We start from the raw sequence: 16,244 nt of genomic DNA, 5'->3' as shown, positions 1-16,244 counted from the left end.
GGGGGAGGCCCAGGCCATTGTTTCCGAAGCAGTCAAGGATGAGTGGGATGTAGCCTAGTTCACCATTATGTGTTGTTTGGATATGACTGACTCGCTGGGCAGAGTGGTTTCATTGACAGTGGCGCTTCAATGTCACGCCTGGCTGAGATCATCTGGCTTTTCGGGAGATGTCCAGGCAAACCTTATTGACATGCCCTTCAATGTTGCACTTCTTTTTGGAGAAAAGGCGCACACTGCTCTGAAGCGCTTTAAGGGCTTGTTACCTATGACCAAATCCACTCTCATAGGCCCCACGTCCCCAGTCTGCCTTTCGTGGATACGAAAGGGGTGTTCTACTGCTCCAACCCTATGCCAGCCTCTGTCCTGTGCAGGCCGCCCAAGATATGCATGGGCACGTTGTATACCAGCTCTGCGGGTCAGGTAGCCAGAGGTCTTCCACAACCACCAACCCCCCCGGCAGCTGCAGCCTCCAAGCTCTCCTAATCTTAACCTGAAAAATAATGATTGCCCAGTTGGTGGGAGAATCCACCATCATCTCCACCCCTGGCAGTCCATAACATCAGACAGGTGAGTCTAGCAGATCATTCGGAAGGGCTACTCCCCACACCCAGTTCCAACAGCACATGATCAGCTGACGCAGGATCATCATTCCTTTCTCCAAGAGGAAGTCACGGTTCTCTTGGCTATTGGAGCCACAGAGAGGGTTCTGATATCAGAAGTAAACAGTGGTTGCTATTCCCGCTACTTTCTGATACCCAAAATGAACAAGAGTCTTCCACCTATCTTAGACCTCCAAACCCTCAATCTCTTCCGCAAAAAGGAGAAATTCAAGATGCTCACTTTGGGTCGGGTCTTTTCTGCTAAGGAGACTGGATGGTAGCGCTGGACATGCAGCATGCATCTTTCCATATTCATATCCTGCCTTCCCACAGACTTTACTTGTGGTTTAAGTAAAGCCACAAGCACTTTCAGTTCACTGTGCTTCCCTTTGGTGTTACTAGCTCCACTCAGATGTTCACCAAGGTGAAAGCAGTGGTCGATGCTCATATGCATAGATCAGGGGTTTCAGTCTTCCCCTATGTCCACAACTGGCTGTTGAAAGTGGCCTTTCCCCAGGCTGTCGTCTCCCACCTCCAGACTACGGACCTCCTACATTCGCTGGGGTTCACTATAAATGTTCCAAAGTCATACTGGACTCCCTCTCAGACACACATTTTATCACAGCAGTTTTGGGCACTGCAGTTTCTGGCTTATCCTCTCAAACAGCGAGTCCAGGATATTCAGGCTATGATACTAATGTCTCAGCCTCTATCCTGGATTTCGCTGAGAATGACTCTGAAACTGCTGGGCCTCATGGCCTCCTGCATCCTGCTAGTGACACATGCCAGATGGCATATGCAAGCTCTGCAGTGGGACCTGAAGTTCTAGTGGGCACAGCATCAGGGGAATTTCTCCGACATGGTACAGATCTCTGAGGGAACTGCTAAAGACTTGGAGTGGTGGCTCACAAATTGCAATTGGGTCAGAGGCAGATGCCTTTCCCTTCCCTAACCAGATCTCACAGTAGTGACAGATGCATCACTCCTGGAATGGGGAGGCCCTCTGAGAGAGGTGGAGATCAGAGCACTCTGGTCTCTGGCGGAATCCGGACTTCATATCAGCGTGCTGGAGTTCCGAGCGAACCGAATATCATTGAAAGTCTTTCTACCCTCCATCAAGGGAAGGCTAGTACAGGTGTTCGCGGACCATGCCACCTACATGTGGTACTGCAACAAACAGGGCGGGGTGGAGTCATGGACCCTTTGTCAAGAGACCTTGGCCAGATGTAGGAACCGTTTTGCATGTCGCAAACTGCAAAAATCGCAGTTTGCGCCATTCAAAACGGCCATCGCGATGCTGAATCACATTTTGCGAGTCGGAACCGACTCGCAAAATGTGAATCCGACTCGCAGATAGGAAGGGGTGTTCCCTTCCTATTTGCGACTCGCACCGCGATGCAGAATTGCTTTGTTACCGCGAAAGCGTTCGCAAAGCAATTCGCAGTTAACACCCACTTGAAGTGGGTGGTAACTCATTCGCAAACTGGAAGGGGTCCCAATGGGACCCCTTCCCCTTTGTGAATGTCGCTGAAAATATTTTTCAGAGCAGGCAGTGGGCCAATGGACCACTGCCTACTCTGAAAAAATCAAACAAAATGGTTTCATTATTTTTTTGTATTGCAACTCGTTTTCCTTTAAGGAAAACGGGCTGCAATTCAAAAAAAAAAAACTGCTTTATTAAAAAAGCAGTCACAGACATGGAGGTCTGCTGTCTCCAGCAGGCCACCATCCCTGTGAGTGCAGGGACTCGCTATGGGGTCGCAAAATGCGACCCACCTCATTAATATTAATGAGGTGGGTCTTTGCGACCCCATAGCGAGTCGCAGACGGTGTCTGAGACACCGTTCTGCATCAGAGATTGCGACTCGGAAATTCCGAGTCGCAATCTCAGACCTTGCTACATCTGGCCTCTTGTGTCTCTGGACATGGCTGGAACTGCAGGGCACCCTGAACGCCTGGGTAGACAAACTCAGGTGTCGATGGCTAGCAGGTCACGAGTGGTGTCTCCATCGGGAGGTGGCGCAAGGTCTCTTTGAGCAGTGGGGAGAGCCTTTGTTCGCCTCCGAAGAGAATGCGCAATGTCAGCAGTTTTGCACCCTGGAGTTTCCAAGGTGGCTATCGATTGGTCTCGAGTGGAGCTCAGGCCTCCTGTACGCCTTTACACCCATACCACTCCTGCTCAGAGATCTCAAGAAGATCAGGACTGACCAGCCCCAAGCCATCATTGTGGATCCAGACTGGGCACTGAGAGTATGGTATCCCAAGTTTCTGCAAAAGAGCATCGATCCTCTGATCAGGCTGGTCCTTTGGGAGGATCTTCTGTGGCAGCAGCAGGGGAGGGTCTTCCACCTGAACCTGTCGACTCTCCACCTTCTTGCGTGGAGATTGAGGGCAGACAGTTGACATCCTTTGACCTTCCTCCGGAAGTCTGCATTGTTATTCTGGCAGCCAGGTGTCCCTCCAACAAGATGGTATATGCCTACTGATGGAACAAGTTTGTAAATGATTGTACAGAAAAGTCTATCAACTCTCTTTCTGATATTCTCTTTATTCTCACCCTTGCCCAGCAGGGCTCTGCTCTGGGTACTCTTAAGGGTTACCTTTATACTCGGTCTGTCTTTCTGCAGCTGTCTGACCAACCCTCTTCATTTAAGTCCTATCGTAAATAGATTCCTAAAAAGACTTATGTTTCCCCTTCACCCTTCATTATGACTCAGTGAGACCTTAATTTGATTCTCACAGACCTAATGTGGGTTATTTTCGAGCCTCTTCTTAATTGTCCCCTCCGACTGCACACCATCGAGACAGACTTTCTAGTGGCAATAACATCTGCTCGGAGGGTGAGTGAGCTGCAAGCTTTGCCATCCAAGCCTCCATTCCCGTCTGTTTTCCCAGTCAAACTGGTGCTTCACACTCAGGCCTTTTTCCTCCTGAAAGTGGTGACTCCATTCCATGTGGTCCAATCAGTCACCTTGCCCACCTTTAATGCTCCTCCATATCCCTCCAAAGAAGAGGAGTGACTCCACCGTCTGAACCCAAAAAGTGTTGTCATTCTACCTTGACCTAACTGTATGAGGTGGGCTCGTTTTATGGTGTACACCTATTAGTGTGGGACCCTATACTGAGTCCAGGCAATCCTTAGTGATAGTGTTTAGGTGTCCAGATAACAGAAGCTTTCTAGGGATAGCTGTGGTGAGCAGCTACAGCTTATCAAGGAGGAGTGTAAAGCACTTGCAATATCACAATAGTCCGCCAGTAACTGTTCACCAGAAAGAACCACACAAGGTGTGTAAATAATAAAGTATTCTTTATAACAACACTTAGGCTATACTAACATTGGTATATCTCTATTTGGAGATAAATACACACAAAATATACACTTAGCAACAAGCAGGAAAAGCATAAAAATACATGGAGCCCTATGGGGGGAGGGGGCAAACCATATACTAAGAAAGTGGTATGCGAATGTAGGTGCCTAAACAAGGTAAGTGTGTTGGAATCCCAGGGGCTGGGGTAGTAAGAAATTACCTGAGGTAAGTACTGGAAATCCCACAGGCACCTGGGTTGAGTTGTTATCGAGCTAGGTGACCCGTAGGCTAACACAGGACCATCGTGGTTGGAGTTTTATGGCTTTAAGACCGTTCCTGTTGGACTCGAAGAAACCAGTTGGCACAAAGAAGGTTGGAGAGTGCCCCTACCCATGGATACCCAGAAGACTGGGGCACCGACACCAGGGAGCCCAGTAGCATAGGGGTGAAGTGGTGTCAGAAACCCTTGCTGGAGTCAATGGAAGCCTCGGTTTTCCAGTTGCTGTTGCGACCTGTGGACCAGACTGATGGAACCCAAAGGTGGATTCCGGACAAGAAGAACCTGAAACAGAAGGGGACAGCGACCAGACCAGTCAAAGATGTCCAGGTGGTGCAGATAGGCAGTGCCCATCCTTTTGGAGGTGAAGTTCCTGCAGGACAATAAAGGAAGAAGTCCAGCTACAGAGTACAGGGGGATGTAGGAGATCCTTGGAGTTGCCCAAGAGCTGTCCCACATTGGTCGCCGGATTGCCGGAGGGTCATTGGCCAGCAGGGCCACCAACAAGCATTGGCGAACGCAAATAGTTGTTGCAAGGAAGATTGCAGGTTTTTGCGGACCAGCAAGGTCCTAATGACTACCCTTGGTGGGGCGTCAGGGCAGGCCTTCAGCAGGAAGGAAAGCCAGCCAGATTTGGAGGAGCCCCCATGAGTGAGTCACTGGCAGCAGGCAAAGGGAGACACAGAGATGCCACAGCACCACAACAAAACAGGAGTCCTATGTCTCAGGGGCTGCAGAGTAGAAGCTGGTAGTGGAGTTTGGTGAGTGCTGGAGGCACGGGCTTCTTGGATCTTGAAGATCTCTGGGAGGAAGAGCCAACAAGCCGTGGCCGCAGCAATTGTCCACCGTTTCCCAAGTTGACCAGAAGACAAGGTGGACCTGGAGAGGACCACGGAACCACCACCTGTGAGCAGAGCCTTTTTGTTGTCAGGGGGACAGCATGATTCACCAGTCCGTCGTTGTCGTCCTGAGGTGCCTGCTTATGCAGGGGAGTGACTTCTTCACTCTAAGGGAGATTTCTTCTTGCTTCTTGGATGCAGGCAGAGTTCTTGTGACCCTGGATGATGCACAGCCACGGATGTTGTAGAAATCTTGCAGGAGCTGGAGAAACAATGCTGCAGTGGGAGCCCTCCCAAATGGATACAGTCTTGTTTCAGTGCAAAAGCAGACCAGCAGCAGTTCCAGAGGCCAGGAGCAGAAGATGTCTTGCAGAGAGTTCCTTGAAGGGTCTTGCTCGATTAATCTGGGGCCCTTAAGTAACCAAAAAAGGGGTCACTCACCGTAGTGACCCACTTATCAGAGGAGGTCAGGGACGTCATCTACCTGGCCTAACCAGTCAGATGCTCCCATGGGCATCTGCGTACCTTGTTTCCAAGATAGCAGAATCAGATGGCCAACTGGCAGAGCTCTGTGCGCTTCCCTAGGGGCAGAGCTGGACAGGGAGTGGTCACTCCCCTGTCCTTTGTGTAGTTTCTTGCCAGAGCAGAACCACAGGTTCCTGAACTGCTGCAAACCGGATTATGCAAGGAGGGCACCAAATGTGCCCTTCAAAGCAGTCTGGTAGCACTCAGAGGCCACGATACCCCAGACCAGAGACACTTATTTCAAAGGGAGAGGTAATCGTTTGTTCTGGCTTCCGCTGCCTGTTACTCTCATCAGCATAAGGGCAGAACAGTGCCTGGGGTCGGCAGCAGTGTGGACTTTCAGTGAGACCCCGGGAGGCTGTTAGAACTGGGGAGATCCTCTAAGGAACCCCCAGAGTACTTGGGTTCATGCAACTAGCACTGGAATCAGTCTAGTTGCCTGGTTCCACATGTTTGATACCAAACATGCCTACGTTTGGAGAAGCCATTATTTAGTTGGACCACTCGTGTTGACCAGTGTGCTACTACATACCTTAAGGTGGCTAGGCCACACTTTCAAAGCCCAAGGAATATAGTCTGAGGTTTGCAGGGGTACACTGCTCATGCAGGGGTACCCTCACACTTAGGGACATGCACCCGTCCCTTGGGCTGAAGGGCCTACTAGAAGAGTGACTTACAGTGTCCAAGTGCAGTGACCGTGATATAAGGCTAGCCTTATATCTGAAGTGAAAGGTGCATGCACCATTTCACGCAGGCTGCAAGGGCAGCCCTGCAGACACAGTTTGCCTGGGCTCCCATGGGTGGCATAATACATGCTGCAGCCCATGGGAAACCCCTGGTGTACCAATGCCCTGGGTACCAAAGTACCATATATTAGGGGCTTACATGGGTGCACCAGTATGCCAATTGTGGGTGTAAAAGTTTACCAGCAACCAAATTTAGAGGAGAGAGCACAGACACTGGGGTCCTGAATAGCAGGATCCCAGTGTACTAGTCTGAACACACTTACACCAGACAAAAAGTGGGGGTAACTGTGTCAGAAAGATGGTACTTTCCTACACTCACAAAATAATTTAGGGTGGATGACCAACTCCTTGTGGGATATGTTGGGGCAAAGACAGGCAGTGCAGAGAATAACCATGTCATGCTGGGTCGTTCTCTGTATTAAAATCTGGTATGCATTTGCCAAAAAGCAGCTTCCTGGGGGCTTACGGACTCATTCTCCCAGGGGCAAATCTGCAACCACTGCTTTAGCACGTGGAGTCCCAATCCTGGACATCTGCCAGGCAGCAATGTGGGCATCACTGCACATGTTTACCGAACATTACTGCCTGGACAATCAGGTCTGAAGGGACTGTCATTTTACCCGCTCGGTCCTGCAGGACTTCTTAGTTTAGAAAATGTGTCCGCAGCCATGGACAGTATTGCTTTGGTATCTATTCAAAGGATAAGGAATCTGTAGCTAGGTGTCCCTATCAGATGAACGAATTACTTACTTTTGGTAACGCATTATCTGGTGGAGACAATATCTAGCTTCAGATTCCTTACCCACCCATCCATCCTCCTCACTCTGTGGATGGATTTCTAGGGCTGAGGATACTCCCTTTCAGAGCCCTAGATTGGGCACACCATTGTCAGTGCACTTCATGGCTCTATGCTCATGGCATGAAAAGTAACCAACGTCAGCGTCTGTGGTGGCTCCTATATAGGTGTCAGTGGTGTCACTTCTGGCATGGTTTTCGCTGCACAGAGCTGACTGACTCCACCTACTGGCGTGCAGTGGTACCTCTCGCGCAAAAATCTTCTGGATCCAGTCGCACACCTGGGAAATTCAAAGATAAGGAATCTGTGGCTAGATATTGTCTCTACCAGATAATGCGTTACCCTAAGTATCTTGCTCTTTCGCCCTAGATCTACACGTTACACCCATCATATCCCGTATCATTCATCTTTTCTACTGTAATGTACATAATTCCATATAATTCTTTATGTATATGCTTTGATTCAAGATATAGAGTGGTATATTGTTTGGTAGATCTATTGGTTTTAACATCTCAGTCCAGTCAGCTAGATCCTCTGTCTGTTTTTGTTCGCAGTGTTCACACGTATTTAGGTCTACTGCACCTGGTGTTCCACCGCCAGTGCGTATTTTGGTAGTTTTGTGGTTTTCTGAACCTTTCTTTATCTCCCTGGCTTGAGAAATCTTTGTTTGAAATTTGGGGGTATCTCTGTTGATACTGTGGGGATTGTTTGTGGGTCCCCAATCTCTCTGACTGCATTTAATATTGGGTTCTTTCCCATGATGCATTCTTTTTGTTGGAAATAATGTAGGAACGCTCAAATGTCTGACGATTGGTCCCCTTGCTCCTGACTTGACCCGACTCGAAATATGCAGTCCAACAGGCTGTCTCCTTCCTTGAGGCCTGGAAGACTATGTTTACACAGTTTATTCCTGGTGTTCCTGTGTATACACTGCTTGGTCTTTAAGGTATCGGACCTCCTGCTGCCGGTCTCCACCTCCTTCCCACACGTGTCACCTGCATCCTCAAGCAGTGAGGCTCTATCTCCCAGTTAGTTTGTGGATTGATAAGGTTTTGGATGTCCTGCCTGACTTTGTCTCTCAAAGCCAGGAAGCCCTCTCACAGTCCGCTGAATAGACTTTCCATCAATGAGCAGGTCACAGGAGGTTCAGCTGGATAATTTTTGCGATGTGGAGGGCACACTTGTAAGGAAGGTGCTGGCTTCCTTAGTCGTGTTGTCCTGTTTTTGTGCTTCCATACTTGATAGCATGTCCTTGCTAGGGTGTCCTACCTATTTCTAGAGGAAGCAATGGTGGTCTAGTTCAGGCTCACCCAGTAAACTGTTATACTGCGATGGTCTGAGCTGGCGTTTTCCTATCATATAACCCCTTGCACAGAAGTATTCTTTTGTGAATCCTCACCTCTTTAGCAGTCAGTGATTGACACTCCGAACCCTCAGGTGTTTACCCACTCCTGTCATAGGCATGCATTGTCTACCCCATACTGTGGTCACTGCTAGCTTAGGTTTTTTGTCGAGTTGTGCCTGGGATCCTCCCCATTGAATATGCTTTTAAGGGCCAGAGGGGTACACTTCTCATTCCCCCTGGGTATTTTATGCTTATTTCTTTTCGTAAAATGAAGTACAGGCCCTGGTGGGTCTATCCCCACCCATCTGTGTTGGTTCCCGCCCCTGAGGGAGTTAATCACGGTGCCAACCCACAGGGCCATGGCTCTGATCTCTGAGGACGCCCTCACCTCGATTTGTAGCCACACAGCTGGGACCCCACAGCTTCTGCCTATTCTTCTGCTTCAGCCACCATTTTGCCTGTAGGGTTCTGTTGCTCAGTGCCCTCACTAAATGCTCAAATCGGCCATTCCAGCTGTTTCTTCTCCAATTGGTCCATTCCAGCTGTTTCTGCCCCAAGTGGTCACTTCTCCTGACTCACTCCATAGTGAGGGGTGTAGCCATTCAATTAGATGATCTCCCAAGCCCCCAGAAGTGTCTTAGATTCAGCTGAATCTGGCAGAGGGGCTTGCCTTGCTTCCTGCTGCTCCGCTGTCTCGGCCCTGCCCCGGCCCTGCCCCGAATGGGATTTGTATGGAGATAGATGGGGCTCCTACACCTAAAGAGTTTCCGTTATTCCTGTGCTAGGCCACCGCTGGGCCATTTTCGGTGACCTTGGTTTTTGGAATGGGCACATAGTCCTAGCTCTGATTTTTGGTAGTTTAACAGAGTAGTTCCACATGTTCCAGCTGGGTCTTTGATTCACAGAGCTTTCTTAACATAACCCTTCGAACTCTTACTCAGTATTCACTTAAGAGCTGATAATGTGCGACCTCTCAGTGTTCTTTTGTTTGTGATTCCTTTTATTCCAAATATTAGCTACCTTAATATGTACCTTTCTTATATGAAGCTCATATGAGGTTGTCTCGGTTTACCTGGTCCTTACCTTACTTTTCCCTTGAGTTAGGCAACTTATGGCTTCATGGTTGTGTTCCTGCACATGAAACATCACTGAGAAGCCCTTGCTCAGTCTATTCTGTAAGTCCAGTTTTACACCAATGCTTAATGTGGACTGCATGAAGTATTGTGCAGTCCCACCAGTCAAGCTCCATCTTGTTTTACCACTCTGCGAACATGACTACGCTCATTGCCTTGTATGTTACTTGCTAGCCTAATCTGTTCGTCTGCATTGCTGTATCTACCTACCAGGACACATTCTTCAGGTTGTCAACAGACCAACCAGCAGCCCCCTTACATCTCATAAATAGTTCACTGGATAGTGCTGGGCTGCTTGGAGCCCCCAGCAACCTCTCCATCTTTCTGTGAAAGGCTTTTTAAGATATGGCCCTCTAGTAGGTTTCCTTGGACCCAGGACTATTTTCCCGGGTGAGAGATGGTTTGACTCCAACCGCTCTTGTGTTAGGATATGAGAGCCTTCTCTTCTTTTTGAGAATTGAATTTGCAGCCCAGTGCAACCTTTTTTTTAACACTAGTTTGTTGTTTCTGTCCAGACACTATGGGGGTCATTCTGACCCCGGCGGGCGGCGGTCGCCGCCCGCCTGGCGGGAACCGCCATTTGGCCACCCCGCGGTCAAAAGACCGCTGGGGCCATTCCGACCTTCCCGCTGGGCCGGCGGGCGCTAACATTGTTAGCGCCCGCCGGCCCAGCGGGAAGGCGGCCTGCAACACTGAAGCCGGCTCCGAATGGAGCCGGCGGTGTTGCAGGTGTGCGACGGGTGCAGTTGCACCCGTCGCGCTTTTCACTGTCTGCTAGGCAGACAGTGAAAAGCAGGCTGGGGCCCTGTTAGGGGGGCCCTGCACTGCCCATGCCAGTGCCATGGGCAGTGCAGGGGCCCCCAGGGGCCCCAGGACACCCGTTCCCGCCAGCCTCTTCCTGGCGGTGTAAACCGCCAGAAACAGGCTGGCGGGAAGGGGGTCGGAATCCCCAGGGCAGCGCTGCTTGCAGCGCTGCCCTGGAGGATTCTCCCAGCCGGGGGAAATCCGGCGGGAAACCGCCGGACCCGGCTGGGCGGCCGCAGCTTTAACGCCGCGGTCAGAATGACGAATGAAGCACCGCCAGCCTGTTGGCGGTGCTTCCGTCATTGCCAGGGTCGGAATGAGGGCCTATATATCCTAAACGTGCTAAATAACACATGGGTGAGGTTTAAGGATTTTAGCCAGAAGTCGATGCTTTAATAGAAAAGTAATGTTTCTCCGGTGTGCACCTATAATAAAGACAGAGGGGCTATTTTTTTAAGGAAAATTTGCTGAATAGTGTTTTCATTAAAAAGCTGGATGGTTAAAACATACATGACATGAATAAACTGCTTGCTAGTATAAAGTTATGTTTCTGTTTGCTTTGTGGGAAATGGTGTCTTAGAACTAGAACAAGATGTTTCTTAAAAGTTTATATAACTGTTTATGTTTATCACTAATACTCAGACAAAGAGGAGAGGTCGCTGCAGAGAGAGCCAAGCAGGTTGAAGAATTCTGGCAGCGAAAGCAGGAAGCTATGCAGAACAAAGCTCGAGCTCAAGGTCACATGGTATGTGGTCATTTTGCATACTTTAAATTGTCTAAAGACCGTACACGCTATAAGAATAACTCTCAATTGATATTTTTAGGATTTGTAAAATTTATTTTAAAGGTTATTCATAAATAGAAACACCTATGATATTCACTGACCACCTCATGACCTATGGTCTATCTGAACAATGAAATGAGTGCCAAACAGGAATGTCCTCAACTTCTTCAAGGCCCAGACACAGCAAATGCCTCCCTCTCAATGGCTGACCAACGCTTTTCTCTAGGGGTCAAACTTCTGCTGATCAAAGCAACAGGTTGATCCTGGCCCTCTTCATTTAGTTGCGAGAGTACTGCTCATATTCCTACTTCAGAAGCATCAGTCTGGACAATGAATTGTTTAGAATAGTCTGGGCTTTTGAGAATTGGAGCTGAGCACATGGCCTTTTTCAGGGTATCAAAGGCCTCTTGACAGCTAGCTGTCCATCATACTTTTTTAGGCATCTTCTTAGAGGTAAGATCATTCAGGGGGGCCACAATGACACCATACCTTTTCACAAATCATCTGTAGCACCCAGTCAGGCCTAGAAAAGCTCTAACCTGGGTCTGGGTGGTTGGAGCAACCCAATCCATGATGGTTTGGATTTTGCTCTGAAGGGGCTGAATTTGGCCTTCACCTACTAGGTGGCCCAAGTAAACCACTTTGCTCTGCCCTATTATGGCATTTTGTAGTCTTGATAATGAGGTTTTCATTTTTCAAGGCCTCAAGTACACTCCTGGGGTGGACCAGGTGATCCTGCCAGGTTGAGCCTAAGACAAAAGTATCACCTAGATATGCTGCACTAAAGTCTTCCAGGCCTGCCAGAACTTGAGTCATCAACTTCTGGACTGTGGCAGTTGCATTTTTCAATCCAAAGAGCATCTCAATGAAGTGATAGTGCCCCCCAGGAGTGGAAAATGCAGTTTTAGGCTTAAAGGCATCAGTTGCTGCCAGGTCATATGTGCTGAGATACTTGGCTGAAGCCAGAGTATCAATCAGTTCTCTTCCAGGGGATCCTCATCAGCAGTCATAAACATTGAATATTCCCGCCCCCGTGCGGGGATCCCGGAGTACATACAAAAACACACAAGTATAAGTATGAAATATATATGAAAAATATAGCATTTTTTTTTTTTTTTTCAGACAATTTTCATACCAGATTCATGTATGCATGTGCATAACAGCAATGCAGACTATGTTGATAGACAGGCTAAAATGCTTTATTTCTATGGAGTTTTTTTTTTTTTTTTTTAAACACTCTCCTTTATAATTACAAGAAAAACTTTCTAAAGCCCCATAGCCGGGCACAGAAAAAGAAGTACCAGCAACACATGTGAAAAAAGAGAAAAAACTACATTGAAACCAATAGAGCATTGTTAGCCAATAGGCTGCATGCAGGTTAATACAGCAGAACCACAAAATTTGGCACCGTGCCTTTAAGACCCCGAGCACCTCCAGTATCCCACCATGCATCAGGAGTGAAGGAGAGGGGACAGTTGGTTCACAGTTAGGTCAGTTCTTTTTTCTGGCTTCTTCTGAGTTTTTCACAGAAAAATATTCAAAAACATTGTTTTTTCTACCTTCACTCGATGTTTTTCAACTTTTTCTGAGTGAGGGGATTTTTTCCTGACTGGAAAATGCCTTCTCTTTTTGTGAAGTGCCCTTCCTGTGGGAAGAAGAAGGCCCAGTCTGATCCACAGTCTCTCTGTATTGTGTGCTTGCCTCAGATCCACTGCCCTGACACATGCAGGCACTGTAAAAACATGTCCAAAAGGACTCTGAAGGACAGAGAGAAAATCAGACTTCATGAGAGGCAGAAAACATCGTCCTCTTCGCTTCCCAGGCAGTCAACAAGCCATTCTCATGAGCGACAGGCTAGATCGACATCAGCTGGTAAGAAAGTGCCTGTCTGTTCCCCGTCGACGTCCTCGCTGCCACCGTTGCATCATCACTTATCGCCGTCAACGACGACCCGACCGACGTCGAAGGATACAACGTCGAAGGCGCACAGCCATCATCGAGACAGATCTCCGTCGACGGCAACCCACCGATCGACGTCGAGCCAGCACCGTCGTGCTCGTATGCCGTCGAAGGCATCACACCCCTCGACGGCACGGAAGACGACGTCGAGATCGCCTCAGCGTGGAGAGCAGAGGCTTCTGTCGTCAGCGGTCCATCACTCGACGGCGAAACATACGGCGTCGAGCCGCACACATACAAGGGACCACCAGTCGCCATCGAGGCCCTCAACGTCGAGACCTGAGCAGTCCACGGTACTTCCTTCGACGTCTGTACACCTTTCGATGTCGAGACAGGTACTGCCTATTTCTCAAGGGGAAGAGCGTCCGCAACCACCGGCTGACAAGAATGTCACTCCACCAAGTCCAGTGGTCTCCATAAGGAGTGGATCGTCTAGACGGTCAAAGGCCTCATCGTCAGGGCACATCTCGCCCATAAACCTATCGCCACAGTGGTTGGAGAGCCTTAACAAGGCACCGGCTTCTCCAGACTCTCATTACTCGCGGATGTATTCACCATCAGCGTCGCATCTGAGAACACCATCCCCAGCGGCGCATACAGAACGGGCTCGTTCTACGTCTTGCCAATCTGCCAATAGGCCTCGGCGCACTACCACAAGATCTAGGAGCAGGTCACGCTCCCAGAGGAGGTCTAGGTCAAGGTCGCGCCATCACAGGAGGACTCCTTCTTGGTCCACATCGTCGAGGTCTTCCATAAGAGATTACTCCCCGACTCTGACGGATTCTCCACCAGCTAGAGTTTCCCTGGTGGATGACATAACTTTCAATGAGGTGCTGCTCAGGGAAGCACAAAAGCTTAATATTGATGTCCCGGAACCTTCAACTTCCTCGTCAGTAATCTTTGAAACCCTGCAACAGAGGATGGTTTCAAGGAAGTTGTTACCACTCGTGCCTGGTCTTCTCCGGCCGACCATGGAGACTTTTTTAACGCCAGCAAACCTCCGTTCAGCTCCTGCTAGGATCTTGATAAAGTACAAGGCCCCTGATCAGGATCCTTTGTTTCTCAGGGTTAATCCACCACCAGACTCAGTCATATTAGCCGCAGCCCCCAAGACGCATTCAGTGGCGTCATCCTCAACGGTTCCACCGGACAAGGAGAGTAGACATCTGGACTCTCTGGGTAGGAAGATGTGTGACACGGCGGCGTCGATGATGAAGGTCTCCAGCGCCTCAGCACTCCTAGGCAGATATGATCGATCCCTCTGGGACTCGCTGAGCAGATTTGCGGAAAAGCTGCCTAGAGAGGACGGGCAGGACTTCCAGGAGATCCTTCAAGAGGGAAGTCTGGTGTCCAATCAAGTCATCAGTGCAGCCGCAGACGGTGCAGACTTGGCGGCACATGGATATGCGCATGGGGTTTGCGCGAGAAGATGTTCCTGGCTGAGGCTCACAGGGTTAAAGCAGGAAGCGCAACAGCGTATCATGAATCGTCCGTTTAATTGAAACTCGTTATTTGGAGCCCACACAGATGATGAGATGTCACGTATGAAGGCGGAGGTCGACACAATGAGGGAAGTGGGTCTCGAAAGAAGGAAAGACTTCAGACGGAGGTACAGGCCTTACGACAGGCGCCCGTTCCAACAGAGGGTTAAAACCCCTCATTGGTCTCAAAGACTGCAGCAAAAACAAGGGCGTCCTCTCTTCCAGTCTCGCAAGGCCACAAGAGACCGAGGATCAAGCAGACCTCAGCAGTCTACCCCCAAAGCCCCCGCAAAACAATGAGAGTTCGCTCCCCTTAATACCGTACACCACTTCGGTTGGGGGAAGTATCACAGAGTTCGCTCACGAGTGGCATGGCATAACAAAAGACAAATGGGTGCTGAACATTGTAGAGAGTGGATACTCTCTTCTTTTCCAACAACCTCCACCTCATTTGCCACCAACCAAGTCGAGACCTGCTCACATGAACTTACTACGCAAAGAGGTTCGCGTCCTGTTGCAGAAAAGAGCGATAGAAAAGGTGCCAGCCGCCCAAAGAGGAAAGGGGGTATACTCCCGCTATTTTCTAGTAGCAAAGAAGGGTCGGGAAGGAGTCTTCAGACCGATTCTAGACTTGAGGCTGCTCAACAAATACATACGGAAACAAAAATTCAGAATGCTGGCTCTTCATCAGATTTTCCCTCAACTGCATTGAGGAGACTGGATGTGCTCCATAGATCTGCAGGATGCATATTTTCATATCCCGATCATTCCCAAACATCGGAAATTCCTACGGTTTGTGATAGCCTCCCAACACTATCAGTTCAAGGTGCTTCCTTTCGGCCTCAAATCTGCCCCTCACGCATTCTCCAAGTGTGTAGCAACGGTAGCGGCGCATTTAAGGAAGCAGAAAAACTTCATTTATCCATACGTAGACGACTGGCTACTGAAAGCCTCCTCTCCGGAACAGGCAAAAAAGCATCTAGACATTGTCCTCAGTGTTGTACGATCTCTAGGTCTGCAAGTCAACTTCTAAAAGTCCACCCTCATCCCAACACAAACCCTCCACTACCTGGGAGCGATACTGAATAAAGAGCTAGAAAGAGTGTATCCTTCGGAGGAACGACTGTTACCAATAAGGAGGACGTGTCGCGATCTTCTTGGTTCCCCGCGCCTACGGCCCGTCGGGTGACATCTCTGTTGGGCTCCATGGCCTCTTGCATTTTCATTGTCCCGAACGCCAGATTGCATATGAGACTTCTTCAAGAGGCTCTAGAGGAAAACTGGAATCAACACACAGGCCATTGGGAGGACAGGATACTTCTTCCGGTAGAAGCGTGACAATCATTACAATGGTGGACGCGCAGACATCACCTGTCAGTAGGAGTTCCTTTTCACCATCCAATCCCTTCTGACACTCTGGTAATGATGCATCGCTTCAGGGCTAGGGAGCCCCATCCTGGTTCCCTTCAAGCTCAGGGCTTGTGGTCCAGCAAAGAGAAGACGTACCATATCAACCTGCTGGAGCTCAGAGCAGTTCATCTGGCTCTCAAATCATTTGCGCCATCGATTCAGGGAAAGTCTCTCCTGGTACAAACGGACAATACGACGACAATGTATTATCTGAACAAGCAAGGAGGTAAGAGATCCC

The 16,244-nt window shown here is 49.2% G+C and overlaps 1 protein-coding gene across 5 annotated transcripts in view; it reads left to right on the top strand.

The window, feature by feature from the left end:
* The window catches only part of NEK1 (NIMA related kinase 1), an 800,483-nt gene that overhangs the window by 302,135 nt on the left and 482,104 nt on the right, over positions 1–16,244 (top strand). For all 5 annotated transcript variants that reach the window (XM_069244156.1, XM_069244192.1, XM_069244183.1 and 2 more), the window contains exon 17: positions 11,015–11,117. In XM_069244156.1, the coding sequence (XP_069100257.1) occupies positions 11,015–11,117 (103 nt within the window). The remainder of the gene's footprint in view (positions 1–11,014; positions 11,118–16,244) is intronic.

The sequence above is a fragment of the Pleurodeles waltl genome, chromosome 1_2 (genome assembly GCF_031143425.1).
Source record: "Pleurodeles waltl isolate 20211129_DDA chromosome 1_2, aPleWal1.hap1.20221129, whole genome shotgun sequence".
Lineage (NCBI taxonomy): Eukaryota > Metazoa > Chordata > Amphibia > Caudata > Salamandridae > Pleurodeles > Pleurodeles waltl.
Note: the sequence above shows the minus strand (reverse complement) of the source record. Positions and strands in the feature narration are given on the sequence as shown.